The sequence below is a fragment of the Lucilia cuprina genome, chromosome 4, assembly GCF_022045245.1.
Source record: "Lucilia cuprina isolate Lc7/37 chromosome 4, ASM2204524v1, whole genome shotgun sequence".
NCBI classification, from domain to species: domain Eukaryota; kingdom Metazoa; phylum Arthropoda; class Insecta; order Diptera; family Calliphoridae; genus Lucilia; species Lucilia cuprina.
The window spans coordinates 70761146-70779171 of NC_060952.1; the positions used below are offsets into that span (position 1 = coordinate 70761146).

Genomic DNA, 18026 nt, shown 5'->3' on the forward strand with positions numbered 1-18026 from the left:
TATTTACGGTTTAACAAAAAAGTATATTCACACTTATCACATACATATTTTATGAATAAACATTAACTAAAATATAATTTTAGTAAATGTTTATTTTTATCATACACGATTTTCCTAATTGCAAATAATTTCGAACCATATAATAAAGTTATTTCAAAGTAATAACATCCAAAATTGTAACATATGGCCAATTCCATACGATTGTATGTGGCATTCGCACGCCTTCAGGGTGGTATAGATTTTGTAAAATTAGGAGTACTTGGAAAACAATTTTGTTATTCCTTTCCGTTTAAAGAATACTATATTTATAAAAGGAATCATTCCATTTGGGACCATTTTTTCCGAATATGCATTAAAATATGGCGATATCATACGTGACAAAAAAAACGGAAGTGTTGTTAAAGTACATGTAAATATTTACGAAAATCTGTGAATTCTGTAGGTGTATCTTTTTTGTTTAATTTCTAATACTATGGGTCATAATTTTCATTAGAAATCCATAATTTTTAATTAAAAAAAATTAATATAATTTTATAATGAACATTTTTAAATACGTGACACATCATATGTGACAGATTTTTCTCCTGACTTGTTTTAGGTTATAAAATATATATTTTGGAAATATATGCATACACACACTTCAACAAATCAAAAGGAATAGGAAAGTGCAGTTGGTCATGGCTGACCTATATACATGTTTAAGTAATTTATAGATAAAAATAAAAAAAACTGGAGTTATATGGCGACTAGGGTCAAATATGGACCGATCCTCATAAAACTCTAGGGTGTGATTTTAATTCATATAAAACTTATTTGTGCCAAATTTTATCATAATATTAGTGATTAGAGTGAGTTACGGACGTTTAAGTGTTTTTTTGAAACTAAACTTTGAATGGAACTAGGGTCAAATGAGGTCCAATTGTTATGAAAATCGGTATAAAGGTTTAGGCTTATAAACATTTAAGATCTGGCGATTTTTGAAGGGATAGTATTATAATTAACAGAATTATGAACTAAAAAGTGATATTTTGGGGTTCGTTTGTATGCCGGCGAGGTGTAAAAATAGACCGATTTCAAAAATGTTCAACAGTCTTCATCTTGGTGCTACGGAAGATCATATACCAAATTTTGTTGAATTATCTCCAAAAAAGCAGAAGTTATAAGGGTTTTATTATTTCAGTTGTGTTTTACCTTTTTATGGAATTGCCCATATGTACATGTACAGTGTTGCTTTATATACATATACATATGTATGTTAGACCGACTCATTTTGTATGGAAAGCAAAAACGTGTTTGCTCATATTTGTCATATTCCAAAAAATATTTAAAATTGTTAGGTTTTTCGCTAATAAAAATAAAATATATGCACCTCTCAAATTATTTCACATATTGTATATTTTGTTTAAGAAATACTGTAAAATTAAAAAAATAACTAAAAATGGACTTTTTAAGCGGGCCCCCGATAGACTACAAATACATATTTTGGGAACCATTATAAAACATAACAAAGAAAATAGTGTGCCCCATACGATATATTCTTTTAGCCAAACCAGATTTTGTACCTTGTTGGAAAGATAATTTTCTTTAGAAGATAACATTTGGTCAACATTTTATGAAACAATGATTTTCATGGCACAATTTTTTAAGAATTAAAAAAATAATTTGTTGATTTTTAATTTTTTAAATTATTTTATTAAAAGTTTGCCGGCTCTGCTAAATATTAAAGTTAAATGTCTAATCACTAAATATCGTTTATAAATACTAAATAATTCCGTTTGATAAGTCTGTTTGGGTTCATGCAAAAAAATGTGGGCGTTTAACCATAATTTTTTCTCTGGTGAATACATTTGTTACTGCTTCTTAGATTAAGTTTACAGCAAAATGTGTCGAACAGTTGGAACACAAATTTTTCCGGCATCCCGACTATAATTTTCAAAATACCGGAATTTGTAAAGTGCCATATTGACACCCTAATACATACTGAAAACTTGTCCCAGCAAAAAAAGAACTTCCATTCCAGTAGAATAGATTTTACTCCATGGAAGTACTGAAAAAGACCTGAAGAAGTGATGATTTTAACACAGGCTTGTCATAGGAGGTGTGTTCATTTTATTTGATTCCAAATTCACTACATCTAAAGTCATTCTCAGGAAGTAATGCTTATGTTCTTTTTTTTTAGTTAATAGGAAATAATATTGTAGTATTATACAATACAACTAATTTGACTTAAATAATATTAACATAAATAAAGTATTGATCTTCCTTAAGGATGATTATTAGAAACAACATGCATTTGTATAAGGTGTAGGTACATACTCTGTAAACAAAAATGATTCGGTGAAAGTTATAATATGCATAATATGTATTTAATAACACTTGTAGACTTTATACAAATAACATAAATATTATTAAAAATAAAAGTAATTATTCAATGCAAGTGATAACACAATATATGTAGTAAACAGAAAAGTTGATTGACCTTTTATTCTACATACTTAAGAAACACAATCGTCTCCAAAATTTCTGTGAACGGTTATACACATACATACATAAATATGTACATTTGTTAATTTATAAGTCTGAAATTTGCATTTCATATATAAATACTTATCAACAACAAATTGATTATTTATGTGTATAGGTAACATATTTATATAGGAGATTAAATAATAAATGTATTTTTTAAAAATCTTACCTTAATAAGTTTATTTCTTTAACACTATGAAACGTATAATTTTTTATTATCTAATATATGACTTTTGAATTGCGTTTATTAGTAAACATCTCATCTAACATTATAAAAAGCAATTCACGATTTGGTGTATTTTTGCAATTGTACCAAAATCCCATTGAAAAGTACCGATACAATTGTTTATGACGCATTGTTGTCATTTTGATAACACTTTATATTATTTTGACAATGCATCGTTATTATTACGACAACGCAGCGTTCCGTATCGTTTTCAGTCCGATAAGATACCCCATATAATATATAAATATTATATATTATACTTTTGACAATATTGTGGTTAACATAACAACATAAAAGCTGATATTTCTGTCTACTTGGGATAAGTCTATGCCTTCTAGATCCAAGAAAATGACATGATTATGATTTTTGTTATATCTTTGTTGTTGATTTGACTTTGGTAACGGATGTTATTGGTGACAATTTGTGAATTTTTTTCGATTTTTATTTACAAAACACAAAATGTTGCTTTTATGAGCTGTCAGTTTGTGTTGCAAAATGTTGAGTAAATAAAAGTGTAGTACATATCATAGTAGAAAAAAAGAAGGTAGTGTCATTCTCTCTTTATTTTTTTAAAATAACTATCTGGCATGCTTAAGGATTATGAAGTTTTCGTAGAAATCGTGCTACCATATAAAATTTTTTATACAAACATATTTGTTTTCAAGTTACCAAAATAAATATATTTAAATTTTATTGAAAAATATTAAACAATTAACAGAATACTTTCATTTAAATATAAAAAGGTAAGACTCATGGCATAACCAAATTAACTAGCTAATTTTTTGGATTCATTAAAAGATTTCAGCACAAATGGCAATATACGGATTTCTTAAGGTTTATACATAACCCAAATCATCTCAAATTCTCATGTTGTTGTCTGTGGAGGCATAAAAGGATTTTATGGTAATTTCCTGTCCAGCTCAAACTAAATACCGCTTGAACATGAATGCCAAAAATTTGAAAATCCTACACAACATTTCCATCATTGCTGTTGGATGTAAAGAAACGTAGGTTGTGCGAACTTTATAGTGCTGGTCAAAAAAGAATATAGTCAATCCAAAGATTAGGTTATAGGTCAGACTATATATTCTCTAGTACAGATTATTGACCACACTATAGACCACAGTATAGTCCACATTATAGTCAAATTAAGAGCATTAACTAGTTAGTGTATAGTCCAGGTTATAGACTATTGTATTGGTCAGACTATAGTCCAGACTGTAGTATAGTTCAAACATATACTAGTGAATTGTACAATTTAGCGCCCAGATGTGTTATTATGTTAATAAAATTTTTTAAAGAATTTCATTTAATGACCATTTATATCTGATTATTTTGTTACATATATTTTTTTGCATAAGTTAGTCATAGAATCAATTTTTATATATTTGTGGTAACTTTATGTTCAGATTTTAATGCATTTTATTCTATATATATTCAAAATTATAAATTACACTTTTGTCTTAAAAATTTTCTTACAAACCTAAATGTTTTTTTATAATTGTGGCAACGCTACATAAATGATTACGAGAAAAGGAAACTTCAAAAAACCTTATTTAATAAAAAAATTTTGATTGGTACTACCTTCTTTTTTCTACTATGGTACATATATTTTCTAAGTGAAGCACATATATTTAAAAAAAATGTACACGCAGAGAAGATTAAATATTATGGTAACAATATAATGAATAACTGCAGTTGCAATACTTCATCATAATATTTTGTTATTTATCATAATATTATTATACATGATCATAAAATGGTCTAATGTGTTTATAATATTGTTAAATAATATGTATCAAAATAAATTTTACTTATTCAATAAAATTATAGTTTATTACAAGTATGAATCGTGTTGTTATTGTTTATAAGTGAAGTCATTTTCTGAAGTGCAGTTTGTATGGGAAGCAAGGGTCAATTGCGAATAACGAAGTTTTGCCGTTTGGAGTGTAAAACCAACATTTTTAATCCTGTAGTGGTGTATGATATAGAAACGTGAAACAATATATGTATAGGTCTGTAAATAAAAAATACGTACTTACAATACTTTATGTAATTTACAAACTTTACAAAAATATATCACATATCTACAATATTCTATACAAAGTAAAATACTTATACTATATAATGCTATTTGCAAATGCTATAATACAAGACCACACTATATTGTGAATTGGGCTATTTTGTATATTTCAAATTGCAAAATTTCTTGTGCTCTATTGTCATTTTTTTGTAAGAAAAAATGTCGTATTCTACGACTTTAACCATTAGAATTTTAGTAATCTGTTATTGTTACAAGACAACAATGAAGTGACATACTTTCTTTAAGAATCCTAAATATGCTGCTATTAATTTTTAGGTAGGGTTTCTACTAGAGTATTCAAACGATTAATCGTCGTTTGGTTAATGGATTAATTTTTGACGATTAATCGTTCGAATAAATGAAAATTGTCAATTTTGAAATAACGAATAAACCGAATAATTTCTATCAATTAACCGATTAAGAAAAACTCACTATTAAGCAGTAAAATTACTATATATTTTCTACAAAATTTAATATTTTTATAATAAATTTTCTTCTTTTCTTAATTTGTTATTCATTTTTCTATAATAAAGAAAATTTATTTGATGATTTTTGAAATGAAATCATTTAAATAATTATATAGCCTTTATTTCTACAACCAGTTTTTTGGGAACATTGTTGTGTTCTTAAGTATTTCCAATAAGTTCTTAGCAACAGTTATACTTGAACTAATGTTCAATGGAACGTATGAATTCTAGAACTCGTTGAAAATCTTAAAAACAGTAATTTTATTATATAGAAAAGAATTTCACATAAACAGGAATAATTTCTAATATTTAAACTAAAAAACTAAACATAGAATTGAAGTGAAAGAAGTGTAAATAATATTTTTGTTTATAAACCATGCAAAAGTTATTTTCAAACATGAACAAATCTATGCGTGTAGGAAACTGTGACAATTAGTATTAACTCTGTGTACTCAATTTTTCATAATCAGCTCTTATGCTCCTGTAAAAGGACTTTAAAGTTTAAAATACATCCGATTTCAAAAGATGGAATTCCATATTTATATTAAAACGTTGGTATTAATATTAATTTCAAATTAATATAATTAAATAATATAATTTTTTATTTCAAGTCATCAAGAAAGAATTGGAAATCTTAATGAAAATTTGTCACAAAAAAGTAGTTAAAAGTTTTTCAGTCGAAAATGAAACCTTTTAAAATTGAATTTCTTTTTGTTTTTTCTCTAAGTGAGACAGGTGAATAATATAGATAGAATTTACAGATGCCCTGCTTCCATTTAATACCAATATTAGCATAATAAAATACATATAAATATTTTAAATATTCGTTTGTAGTCCTTTAAACTTTGAAATCCTTTTTATAATACATAAAAATCGGAGTACACAATTCTATAAGTGGAATCTATTTTCACATGCTTATCAACTTTTCCATGTGTGAATGCTTTTTTCGAAATTTTTACAGGGTGTAATATGAAGAAAATTATTCTAAAAAGCAATAATAACATCCAGTTTCCTTTTATTCGAATAACCGAATAATTTTTAATTATCCGATTTTCCGTATCCGTAAAACCCGTAAAACCTCAAATAATTATTTGTCGAATAAACCGAATAAGACAAAAACCCGAATAATTAAATACCCTAGTTTCTACCTATAATAAATTATTTCAAAATATCTTCATATTCTCAATCAATCTGTCGTCATTTTTGTTCACTATTTAAAGAACTTTTACACGATCACAATTTATGTGCGTAAATTCTAATAAAATAGTAAAATGAAATTCCATTTGTATGACAAAAAAATCGTATGATTTACATATGGGTTTACATGATTGGTTTAAAACAATAACAAAGTAAGAGGTTTAATTTTTTTGTATGAGTTTGCATAAAAATATATCCCTGATCTAATGCGACTTGCTTGTTTTTTGAATCATTACAAAAAATGAAGAACGCCATTCGACTGTCAAATCAAAATAATCTATGGGGTTTGAAATTCATTAACGTATTGTCACAAGCGATAACCAAAACAGACATAACACATTAGTTGTATTTTATACCAAATTCACACGATTAGTTAAATTACTCGATTCAAATTAGAGATTACACTTATTCATTCATAATTCAAACTAAATTACGTACAGATTGTGTAATTCGCTTCATGTAATTCAGTTCATCATTTGAGGTTAAATGAAGAATGAATTAGTGAATGGCGAATAACTGCATAGTGTAAAAGGTGTATTAGCCCCTTGAATCTGCACAAACTATCTAAAATCTAGTCTTTTCATAACATTAGAATTTTTCATCTGAACAATTCCCAGCTAAAACTTTCAATTGTAACCACTTATCTATTAACATATTTTTCAATGACTACTACATATTGTTATGATTACATAGAAGTACTTTTATAAAGCCTTATTAATAATGTGTAATATCAATTTTTAACATTTTAATCCCTTAACTGGGTTTGAAGTTTTTGCTGGGTTGATTTAAAAAATGTCCCTTTTTAGGTAAATCATAAAAAATTATTTTAAAAATATCAGAATTTAATACTAAGCACTTCTAACGAATAATAAAAACTAACCACAAAAACCAAATACAATTTTGAGACCAGTATGTTAATATCCAAAATGGTAATAATTTGTTTCGGTTAGTTCAATAATCTGTTCTCGTTTTTTGTATTTAATTTGAGCCAATTGGTGTACATAAAAGTTGGCAAGGTTTAAATGAAAACCTTTATAATAATATTTATAATTTATAATTATAATCAATTTCTTTGAGAACTTATTCCAGCTCCCCTATTTTGGGATGTATTGTACATACATATGTATGTATGATAAAACTACTGATACTGATAAAAGCGTTATTATTAATGAAGTAGTATATATAGCAACAATTCCTAAAGCGGCTTTTGATAATGTGTCATTTATCATTTTTATGTAAAATAAAAAGAAAACAACTTAATGCGAATGAGCAGTTTTTCCACTGTAATTTTACTTATTCTACTTGTGTGCATATTTTCATTGTATTTAAAGTGTTTCCCAATAATGGGAATAAATAAAGATAAAAATAACAAAAAATACTTTTCATAAATAATAAAGATATCACAAGTGTTAAAATCCTTGATATGTCATGCTGGTAATTTTCAATAATATGTTTTCCATTACATACATACGTCATGCAAAAATAAATGTTTTGTAAATATGTATTTACAACTATTATATGTAATTATTCTCATATAAATATTAATAATACGTGTTTTTTTACTTTTTAATTTGAAAATGATTCATCATCATCAACTATAATTACATACATTTAAAAATTCTTGAATATAAATAAAATTTATATTGATGTATTAGTTAAAAAATAACTTTTTTAAAAACATTAACGGAATTCACATTTCAATTAATCGAAGTGCTGCACAGAAGTTCAGAGTTACATAATAAGGGAGACAAAAATAATAGAATTTCAATTTAATTATCTACATATACCCAACAAAAAATAATTGATGTCATACTTTAAAAACGACATCTTAATCACATCTAAAAATGCGATTATATATTTTTTGCTTTTATAAACGAAATATTTCCTTACAAATGAAAACCCAGTTAAAAGTGACGAAAGAGATGTAGAAAAGTCACTACAAATAACATATTCGAAGTACATCAAACTTTGGTGAAAAAACAATGAAATTAACATAAGCATGTTATGAAACGAATTCGGTTTATTTTTGTCATTCAAATATCGGATTTTTATTGCATTTATGAAAAAGATTAGATGTAGTTCATAGTTGTAAAAATGAACAACATCCCTCCAATGACACGTTAATGTAAAATTCATAGGTTTTTCACCAAACTTGGAATTACTTCAAGTATGTTATTTGTGGTGAAAATTCTACTTCTTTTTCATCACGTATCAAGTACTTCCAAAAAACAAGTAAGAGTTCTATATTCGGCTGTGCCGAATCTTATATACCCTTCACCATGATGTGTTTAAAGCCTTTTGTACCTTTTGAAGAACGAAAAAGTACCAAAAAGTCCCAATCTATGGGTCCTCAGTTTATCCGGGCCATACAAACTTAATTACATGTTCCTAGGTTCAATATTGTAGAAATTGTAAAAAGTACCTTTTGAAGAACGAAAAAGTACCAAGAAGTCCCCTTTTACTGGTTCTCACTTAATCCGGGATATACGAACTTAATAACATGTTTCTAGGTTCAATATTATAGATATTTCAAAAAGTACCTTTTGAAGAATGAAAAAGTACCAAAAAGTACCCTTTCATGGGTCCTCACTTAATCCTGGCCATACATACTTAATTACATGTTTCTAGGTTTAATATCGTAGAAATTGCAAAAAGTACCTTTTGAAAAACGAAAAAGTACCAATAAGTCCCCTTTTATGGGTCCTTACTTAATCCGGGCCATACATACATAATTACATGTTTCTAGGTTTAATATCGTAGAAATTGCAAAAAGTACCTTTTGAAAAACGAAAAAGTACCAAAAAGTCCCCTTGTATGGGTCCTCACTTAATCCGGGCCATACATACTTAATTACATGTTTCTAGGTTCAATATTGTAGAAATTGCAAAAAGTACCTTTTGAAGAACGAAAAAGTACCAAAAAGTCCCCTTTTATGGGTCCTCACTTAATCCGGGCCATACATACTTAATTACATGTTTCTAGGTTCAATATTGTAGAAATTGCAAAAAGTACCTTTTGAACAACGAAAAAGTCCCCTTTTATGGGTCCTCACTTAATCCGGGCCATACATACTTAATTACATGTTTCTAGGATCAATATTGTAGAAATTGCAAAAAGTACCTTTTGAAAAACGAAAAAGTACCAAAAACTCCCCTTGTTTTGGTCCTCACTTAATCCGGGCCATGCATACTTAATTTCATGTTTCTAGGTTCAATATTATAGAAATTTCAAAAAATACCTTTTGAAGAACGAAAAAGTACCAGAAAGTCCCCTTTTAAAGGTTCTCACTTAATCCAGGCTCTACATACTTAATTTCATATTTCTAGCCAATAACAAAACATTAGTGCTGCTCTCGCTCTGCTACTCTTGCTCTGCTGCTCTTGCTCTGCTTTGCTTTTATAAACAAATTACAATAACAACATTTACCGTATTGTTATGTATTTTGTTTTTGTTTTTTGCAGTTTCTGTCTGAGCATGAATAAAAAATTTAAATTTTATATGAAATTTTCAGAGGTTGTCTCGGTTTTTTGCTCATATCTCCGTTATTTATGGACCGATTTTGCTGATTTTAAATAGCGTTCTTGCCGGTCGTATGTCTGATAGAATTATGGAAGATTCGGATCTCGCAGATATCTGGGGTCTTCTAAAAACTGATTTCAGCAAACATACAGACAGACAGACAGACAGACGGACATGGCTTAATCATCTCCGCTACCTATAAGGATCCAGAATATATATACTTTATAGGGTCGGTAAATTATATTATAGAAATTACAAACGGAATGACAAACTTATATATACCCTTCTCACGAAGGTGAAGGGTATAATAACCACTTCAAAAGTAGCACTAAGTGAATTTTTTCCATTCTGTGGAAGTTATGTTTATTGACTTCCAAAGAAGCGAAAAGAATCCAATTTTATTTTAAAGTGAAGTTATATTTTGTGTACTGTAATTTTTTGAATTAAACCAAATGTGTAATTTATTTATTAATGTTAATATTATTTGAGTCAAATTAGTTGTATTGTGTAATACTACAATTTCACTTCCTAATAACTTCCAAAAAAAGAACATAAAAATTTCTTCCTGAGAATGACTTCAGATGTAGTGAATTTGAAATCAAATAAAAAGCTCATCCCATCTATGAAAAGCCTGTGTTAAAATCATCACTTCTTCAGGTCTATTTCAGTTCTTTTATGGATTAATGGATTTTTGCTGCGATGTTGTGTTGAAAAGAAAATTGCAATAATGCCTATCTTACGATCTTTATTGAAAATTTTAAGATTAAGTATGGATGCACTTAATCAAAAAACTGGGGTATCCCACGATCGTTCGAAGAAAATCTTCCAGATCAAAGTTTATGTCTTATTGTCAAAAGATTAAGATTAAAAAATCTACTCAGAAAGTAAATCTCAGCCAATTGGTATTGGTAGGGTGTTGTAAACATCTTAAAACTTATTACAACCCAAAAATATAAATGTATAGAATTTATGATTTCGATTTCTTAGATTTAAGTCATAATAGTACGTACATATAATATAGCAAGCACAAAAAATGCAACGCGGTAACGACTCCAACTCTTCTTTTTGATGTTTAATCTCTTAACATAGAGCTACCAAATAAGCAACATTTTGCTCCAATCTCCTTTATATAAAGTTGAACATTTAAGACCTGCACGAAAATAACAACGCAAAACAATAAATTTATGATTTTTATTGTGTTTTTAATGAAAGATCCTTTAAGAAATTATATAACACGAGTTTAATAAAAGTATTAATTATTATGCAATAAAAAAATTAAAAATATTTTTTCTTAGTTTGTGGAAAATAAGAATAAGAATATTGATCATTCACAACAAATTTCACCTCTTTGAAGATAAGACATGTTTTTATAATGTGAAACTTATTTATACATATGTTTGTACATATATACAAAACTTTTATTAATATCTCTAATGATTATGATAAACTTAAATAAAGAAGTCATTAGTTTTAAAATTACATGATTTTACTATTGCAAAACGTTGTACATAATTTATTACCTTGAAAGATTTTATTTAAAATAAAAATAATTTTGCATTTTATTAAACATTTATAAATATATGTATGTATGCACAATAGGGTGGCCCCATTGTGTATAAAAATAAAAATAAAGTGCTAATGTTCCCACTGAAAATTAAACTTTGGTTTATTCCAATTTAAAAGAACAATATTCTTTAAATTGTTTATAAAATCATTTAGTAAGGGGTTTTCCATTTTTTTATGTTGCTCTTATGTAAAAGGGCTTCAAATGGCGTACCATTAATTTTTATAAGTTTTCGGGAAAATTTAAATTTTTAGAAAGATTTACTTTTAGTTAATAGAAACCTTATAAATTTTCCAGAAACTTTTTTTCTCAATGTATTCTCATTTATAACTTAGGTTTAATTGGGCAATAACACACAGTTAAACTAAGATAATAAGTAACGTTACTGATTACTGAAAAACACAAAACATAGATTAAACTAGGTTTAAACAAAGAATGTAGAATGTCTTTATCTGAAAAAGCCGGCCTTAATCTACATAAAATTTTATATAATATTTTTTTCTAATTCAACGTATTTATTTTTTAATTTTATAAAAAATATTATTATGTTTAATATTGCTTAAAATTTTTCGTAAAATTATAAAAGGGTTTGATTAAATAATATTTCCTATTATACACAAAATTTTCCTAAATATTATGAAAAAGTTAGTTACGTAAGATTAACCATGAATTTTTTCAGTGTATATACCGAATTTATTTATTAATATTTTTCAATCTTTAGAATCTATAAAAAGAAAAATTTAACGAGTAGAGTTGTTATTACTTAAAGTAAACAAACAAAAAAATAAATAATAAATAAATGCCGATATAAGTATAGAAAAACAATACATTTGCTCAATAAAGAAACTTAAATTGTTGGATTTCTTTTGCTGTTTTAATTTTTGTGTAATGTGGTTGATTTAAAATACACAAACAAACAAAAAATGATTTAATTGATATTAATTATGTTTAATAATCATCTATACGAATTGTTTTTATACAGTTTATTAGCAAACATTTCAATTGAATTCTTTTTGAAAAATTAATACATACATATGAGCAATTTTCAATTTTTTTTTTAGTTTTAGAGTTACAAAAAAAATTTATATTACATATTCAAAATATTTTGTGTAAATATAATCCGACCCTTACAAGTGATAAATCCGTTTGAGTTAGTCATTTTGATGAAATGTGTATAGACAAAAGTTACGTCTTTTTAGCTTACAAGGGCACTTTAAAATATTTATGATTGCTATACATCATGTGTATCATCATCTTCATTTATATGTATTAAATGTTTGTAAAAGTCTTTGGTATATAAAACAACAAAAATAAAAAATGCAAATTGTCCATTAAATTTAGTTATAACAATTTTGTTAAATTTCAGAGGAATTAAAAAAATTTGATAATTGCTCATATACATATATTGCATGTATAATTCAAGTTTATAAGTATTCACTTGTTTTCTTTCATTTAATTGATGGAAAAAATAAATTAACATTTAATAGATATGATTTTGATGTATATTTTATTTGTGTTTATAAATTGAGTATACAATAGAAGGGCCTCAAAAAATGTTATATATATCTTAAAATGTATGAAAAATTTAGAATGATTATGCGTGTTTATTTTACGTTTACGGGAACTGCACATATATCAAGTAAGCCTCTTATATTTAATCATATTATTTAGGTTTGTTTGAATACATTTCTAGTAAAAGTAATAAAACAAGTGAAAAATAGAAAAATATAAAAAGTAAACGAACGAAATTCAAGTATATTTTGTTTCATAGTGATTATATTGTATTAAATATATTTCCAAACAAAACAATACGTAACAAATTTTCTTTTGATAAAAATATTTAAACCAAATATAGTAAACGAGAAAAATGTTTTTTTTTTTTTTTTTTTTTTTAATTTTTGTGTACAAAAACAGAAAACTTTAAAAAAATAGTAGAAATGGTATAATTAGTAAACATTTTTTGTAAACGAACAGACATATAGAGTCTGTTCAATAACTTAAAGTTGTTACTAATTTTCACAAAAATATTTGAATTTTGTATTGAAACAGTTTCTGTCTACTCCTGCATTCGATTTCTTTCCATCACGACATTATTCATGGTAACTATTTTAGAGACAAAACTGGTTATCAGAGTTCTGAGTCCCTGAAAATAATGAGATAGACCTAGCATAATCTCGGTACTTACATAATCACTTACATCTCAATTATTATTACTTTCAAACTGTATTACCTTTAATTACTGTTATACCTTGAGGAGTTGTGTTGTTAGCATTACAGCGAACCAACAAATCCAGACTCGTTTTCTGTATGAGCATTTTTTGTTTTTAAACAAAAAAACTTTCCAGACCCTTATTTTTAAGTACTTAATTAAGTAGTTATTTGTAAGCGGGTGTGGTATGTACTTGCCTCGAATTTTAAATCACTGTGTTAAAATAATAAGTTAAAATGATAATGAAGAAGTAGTGAAAAGCTCAATACTTTACAATGTGAGTTTTTGTTGTGTACATACATATGTATTACAAATTTTATAAATTTTGGTAGTAAATGAACGATATATGTATAATCAGTTTCATTACACATGAAACTTACTTTAGTAATTGTCAGAATAAGACGGAAAACATACACATCAACATACATAGGTTTATGAATATTAAAAATATGCATATAAAAAACTGCGAATCTGTCTAATACTAAAACAGAGCTATAGCAATTTTATTATGTTTACTATTAAATATTTATTTACATTTGTAAAAAAAACAAACATTTTAACATTCTTCTTTAAATTTATTATCGTTTCAGTTGTCATAGCAACATTTTTACAAAATGCAATCGATAAAACCGAATGATTTGCCACAAAATCCATATGAACGTGTAAATATATTTTCCCGATTATGTTTTTGGTATGAATTTCATTCACTTTAAAAATATTTATATGTATTTATTTTCATATACTATAATTATAAATTCTTTCATCCACACAATTATATACATTATTTCATTGCATTTAGGTACACATTATCAATTTTTTTCAAGGGAAGAAAGAAAACATTAGACACAAAGGATTTATATCGGGCTCTAAATGAACACAAATCAGGTAATTATTGATTTTTAATACATATCGACAAATGTATAGCTTTATATTTATAACAAAAATAAAGAGTTCATTAATTTATAAAAAAATACAGATATCAAAACCTCACTGATAACCTTTTTTTAATTTTATATCGTTCATTAAAATAAACAAATCAAATAACTGTTGATTTTATTATGTTTTGACTAATAGATTATTACGTTTTAGTATGTAAATTATTAACAATAGGAGTCTAATATATGGGTGAATTTTGTTTAGTATTGTATATGTGCAATATCAGTTCACGATTTCCTCTAACCAACATGCAAAGTCTAATACATATGTAAAATGAAATTCCATCCGTATAACAAAAAAGAGAATAAAAGTCGTATGATTTACTTTTTTTGGGTTTACACGATTGGTATAAAATAATAAAGTTTCACTTTTTTGTATATGTTTGTTTGTATATGTTTCAATAAAAATACATTCCTAATGCAAAAGGACTTGCTTCTTTTGTCAAATTTTCCATCTGTATATTCTTTCAATGTGTGATGGTTTCATTACATATTGTATTTAGACGTCCGTACTCTTCTACACAAAATTTTAACAGATCATATTACTTATTATGACTGTACATTAGTACACAAAAAAATAATATTTGTTAAATTTTTAACACTTTGAACAAGTACAGAAAAATGTTTTCTGGGTTTCATGTATGAATTCATATAAACAAAGAAACTCAATTTTTTTATATAACAATTTGAATGAATTCTGTGTCAATGTAAATATTTTCCATTGATTCGTTTTGTTAATTATTGAGATGTAAATAAATGTTCTCTTTAAAATGCTTATTGATGGGAGTCTATTGCAGTCGACAGCATCAAATGAATTTCAAAATTTGTTGGTCAATTTTAATTAAACATATAAAATCAATTGATTTGTTTTATTAAATATCTTTTATATGAACTTTCATATATTTTTAAATATATATACTTATACACATTTAATTGCATTAACAATTTTGTGTGCCACAACAATTAATAGAAATAATTAATTTGTAGAATTTTAGGATTTTCAATTGTTTCAAAACGAAAACTATTTAAGTAATAGACTGTTCTCACAATTAAAATAAATAATTATTCATTTATATGCTGTAAATTATACTTTTAATGAGAAAATTTGACATTTAATTTTCGATTGTTGGTTTTTGCCATTGTCAAAATACAATCGTTAGGGAAATAATAGTAGATATTGTTAAGTATAAAATCAATATATTTTATTTATTGGTAACTTAAGCATTTCCCGGGGTCAAATGGTGGGTTTCCTGTGATTTTCTTTTGACAGTAGTTTCTAATTAAAATTTAAATAACGAATTAATTATTTAAAAATTTGAGGAGTATTAAGATCTTGAATAGTGCTATAGATAAAAATTGATAAAATACGAATCTGAATTCAAAAATTGTATATTCCTACTAATTCGCTCTTCACTTGCTGATGTTCTCCCTTAGTTCTCAACAGCAGTTTTTGATGGGTATTTGTTTGAAATAGAGAGAGAGAGAGAGAGAGTAATATACCTTCAGTAACAAAATTCCTTGTTCTACTTCTACTCGTCTTATAATCTTGTCCTTTGTTATTCTGTGATTCGTACATAAGTCACTTAAGTACTAGACTATTACGCACACAGAGGGAAAAATAAATATATACACCTGGTATCAAATTGACACCAAAGTGCTTATAATTTTTTAATAACATCCATTGACAAAGTACGACAACACTCGTTGGCGAAATCTAAATTTTATACACATCCGATAATGGATTGTTTGTCAATAATGAGCTTACCACGTTTGTTAACATTTAGACAATGCATGTGTATAATGCTATACGCACAATAGGGACGAACGACGAATTTTTCGGAACGAATTTTAGTCGTCAGATATAGAACACACTAAAGTATATAAAAATACGCACAATCAATGCGTATGACGAAATTCGTCATACGTAACGAACTGTGCGATAGGTTTATTTCTATTTCTTACGCAGACGATCTACGAATTAATAGGGGAAAATTATTTTAAGACCAATTCCGGTAGCCCGAATTTCCTGAAATTAGGCGGTTGTGAGTACAGCTAATGACAATACAATATTATGTTCGAGTATTCGAAATTATATTCGAAAATTCGAAGTTATGTTCGAAAAATGTTTTATGCTCTTAAAATAATCTCTGGGTCATAAAAACTAAAAATTAGATTTTCGAAAATTCGAACTTAAGTTCGAAACATTTTTAAAGCTTTTAAAACCACTTCTGGTGGCCCAAATTGTCTGAAATTTGTCAGTTTGGAGTACACTCGATGACACTACAATGGTATGTTGGAATATTTAAAATTAAGTTCGAAAATTCGAAGTAATGTTCGAAAAAATTTTGAAGCTGTTAAAATAATCTCAAAATTGGTGATATTTACAAATATATAATTTTATTTCTTTTTGAGGCCGATTTTAGTTTTTTTTTCGGGGCCAATTTACATTAGAATACATTTTCTAATTCTTATATTCTAATTCTAATATTTGAATAAATAAAAATGTGTATAGTTCACTTATAAATACTATAATGGCACTTGGAGTAAATCCTAAATTTGACCACGGCCCTCAACTAAAGCCTCCTATAAAATAGGTTTTTTAAAATTTTACGTTAAATTTGAGCATGCGCGGATCCACTGGTGTGAAAAAGGAAATTATCATAAATCTGTAAAATGAATTACAATTCATTTCCAATTTGAATGAATTTGTTATACCACGTTCACACAAAGCGATTATTAGTTATTTACGCTATCATTCGTCATTCAACCCTCAATTAGGAACTGAATTACATTCTTCGCCATACAAAATTTCATCCGCGAATTATGCAAGTTTTTTCGAGCATTTATTACATGCATTGAAAAACTGATTTTTATTTTGAAATACGCTGAAGGACAAAACGTTTTCAATTGAGAACCAATTAATGCTGAAAATATTAAATCTTCCAGCACATTTTCTCATCTTACTTGCAAAATCAATTTAAATTGCTTTGATGAGTTGGAAATGAATTGCTAATAATTTTATCTAATTCATTCGAATTTATTCTCATTAAATGATTAAACAAATTAATATGATAATTCACTTTGACAAATTTATTTAAATTTGAAACAATTTATTCTACTATTAAGAAACTAATTAAGCTCTAAATTTTCCTATTATCAAACTTAACTTCTAATTGTTATAACTTTTAAGTACTTATGAATAGCTAATTATTTTTCTTCGACAATGACCAAAAAATAAGTGGTTACATTGTGCTTACCCTATACAGTAATTTTCTATATTTATTAGTCTATTGAGTAAGC

At 26.5% G+C, this 18026-nt stretch overlaps 1 protein-coding gene across 1 annotated transcript in view; it reads left to right on the top strand.

Annotated features, from left to right (window-relative positions):
• The window catches only part of LOC111676772 (probable multidrug resistance-associated protein lethal(2)03659), a 36619-nt gene that overhangs the window by 3509 nt on the left and 15084 nt on the right, over positions 1 to 18026 (top strand). Inside the window, exons 2-3 of the mRNA XM_023437748.2 lie at positions 14382 to 14482; positions 14591 to 14676. Coding sequence (XP_023293516.2) covers positions 14406 to 14482; positions 14591 to 14676 — 163 coding nt within the window. The 5' untranslated portion in view covers positions 14382 to 14405. The remainder of the gene's footprint in view (positions 1 to 14381; positions 14483 to 14590; positions 14677 to 18026) is intronic.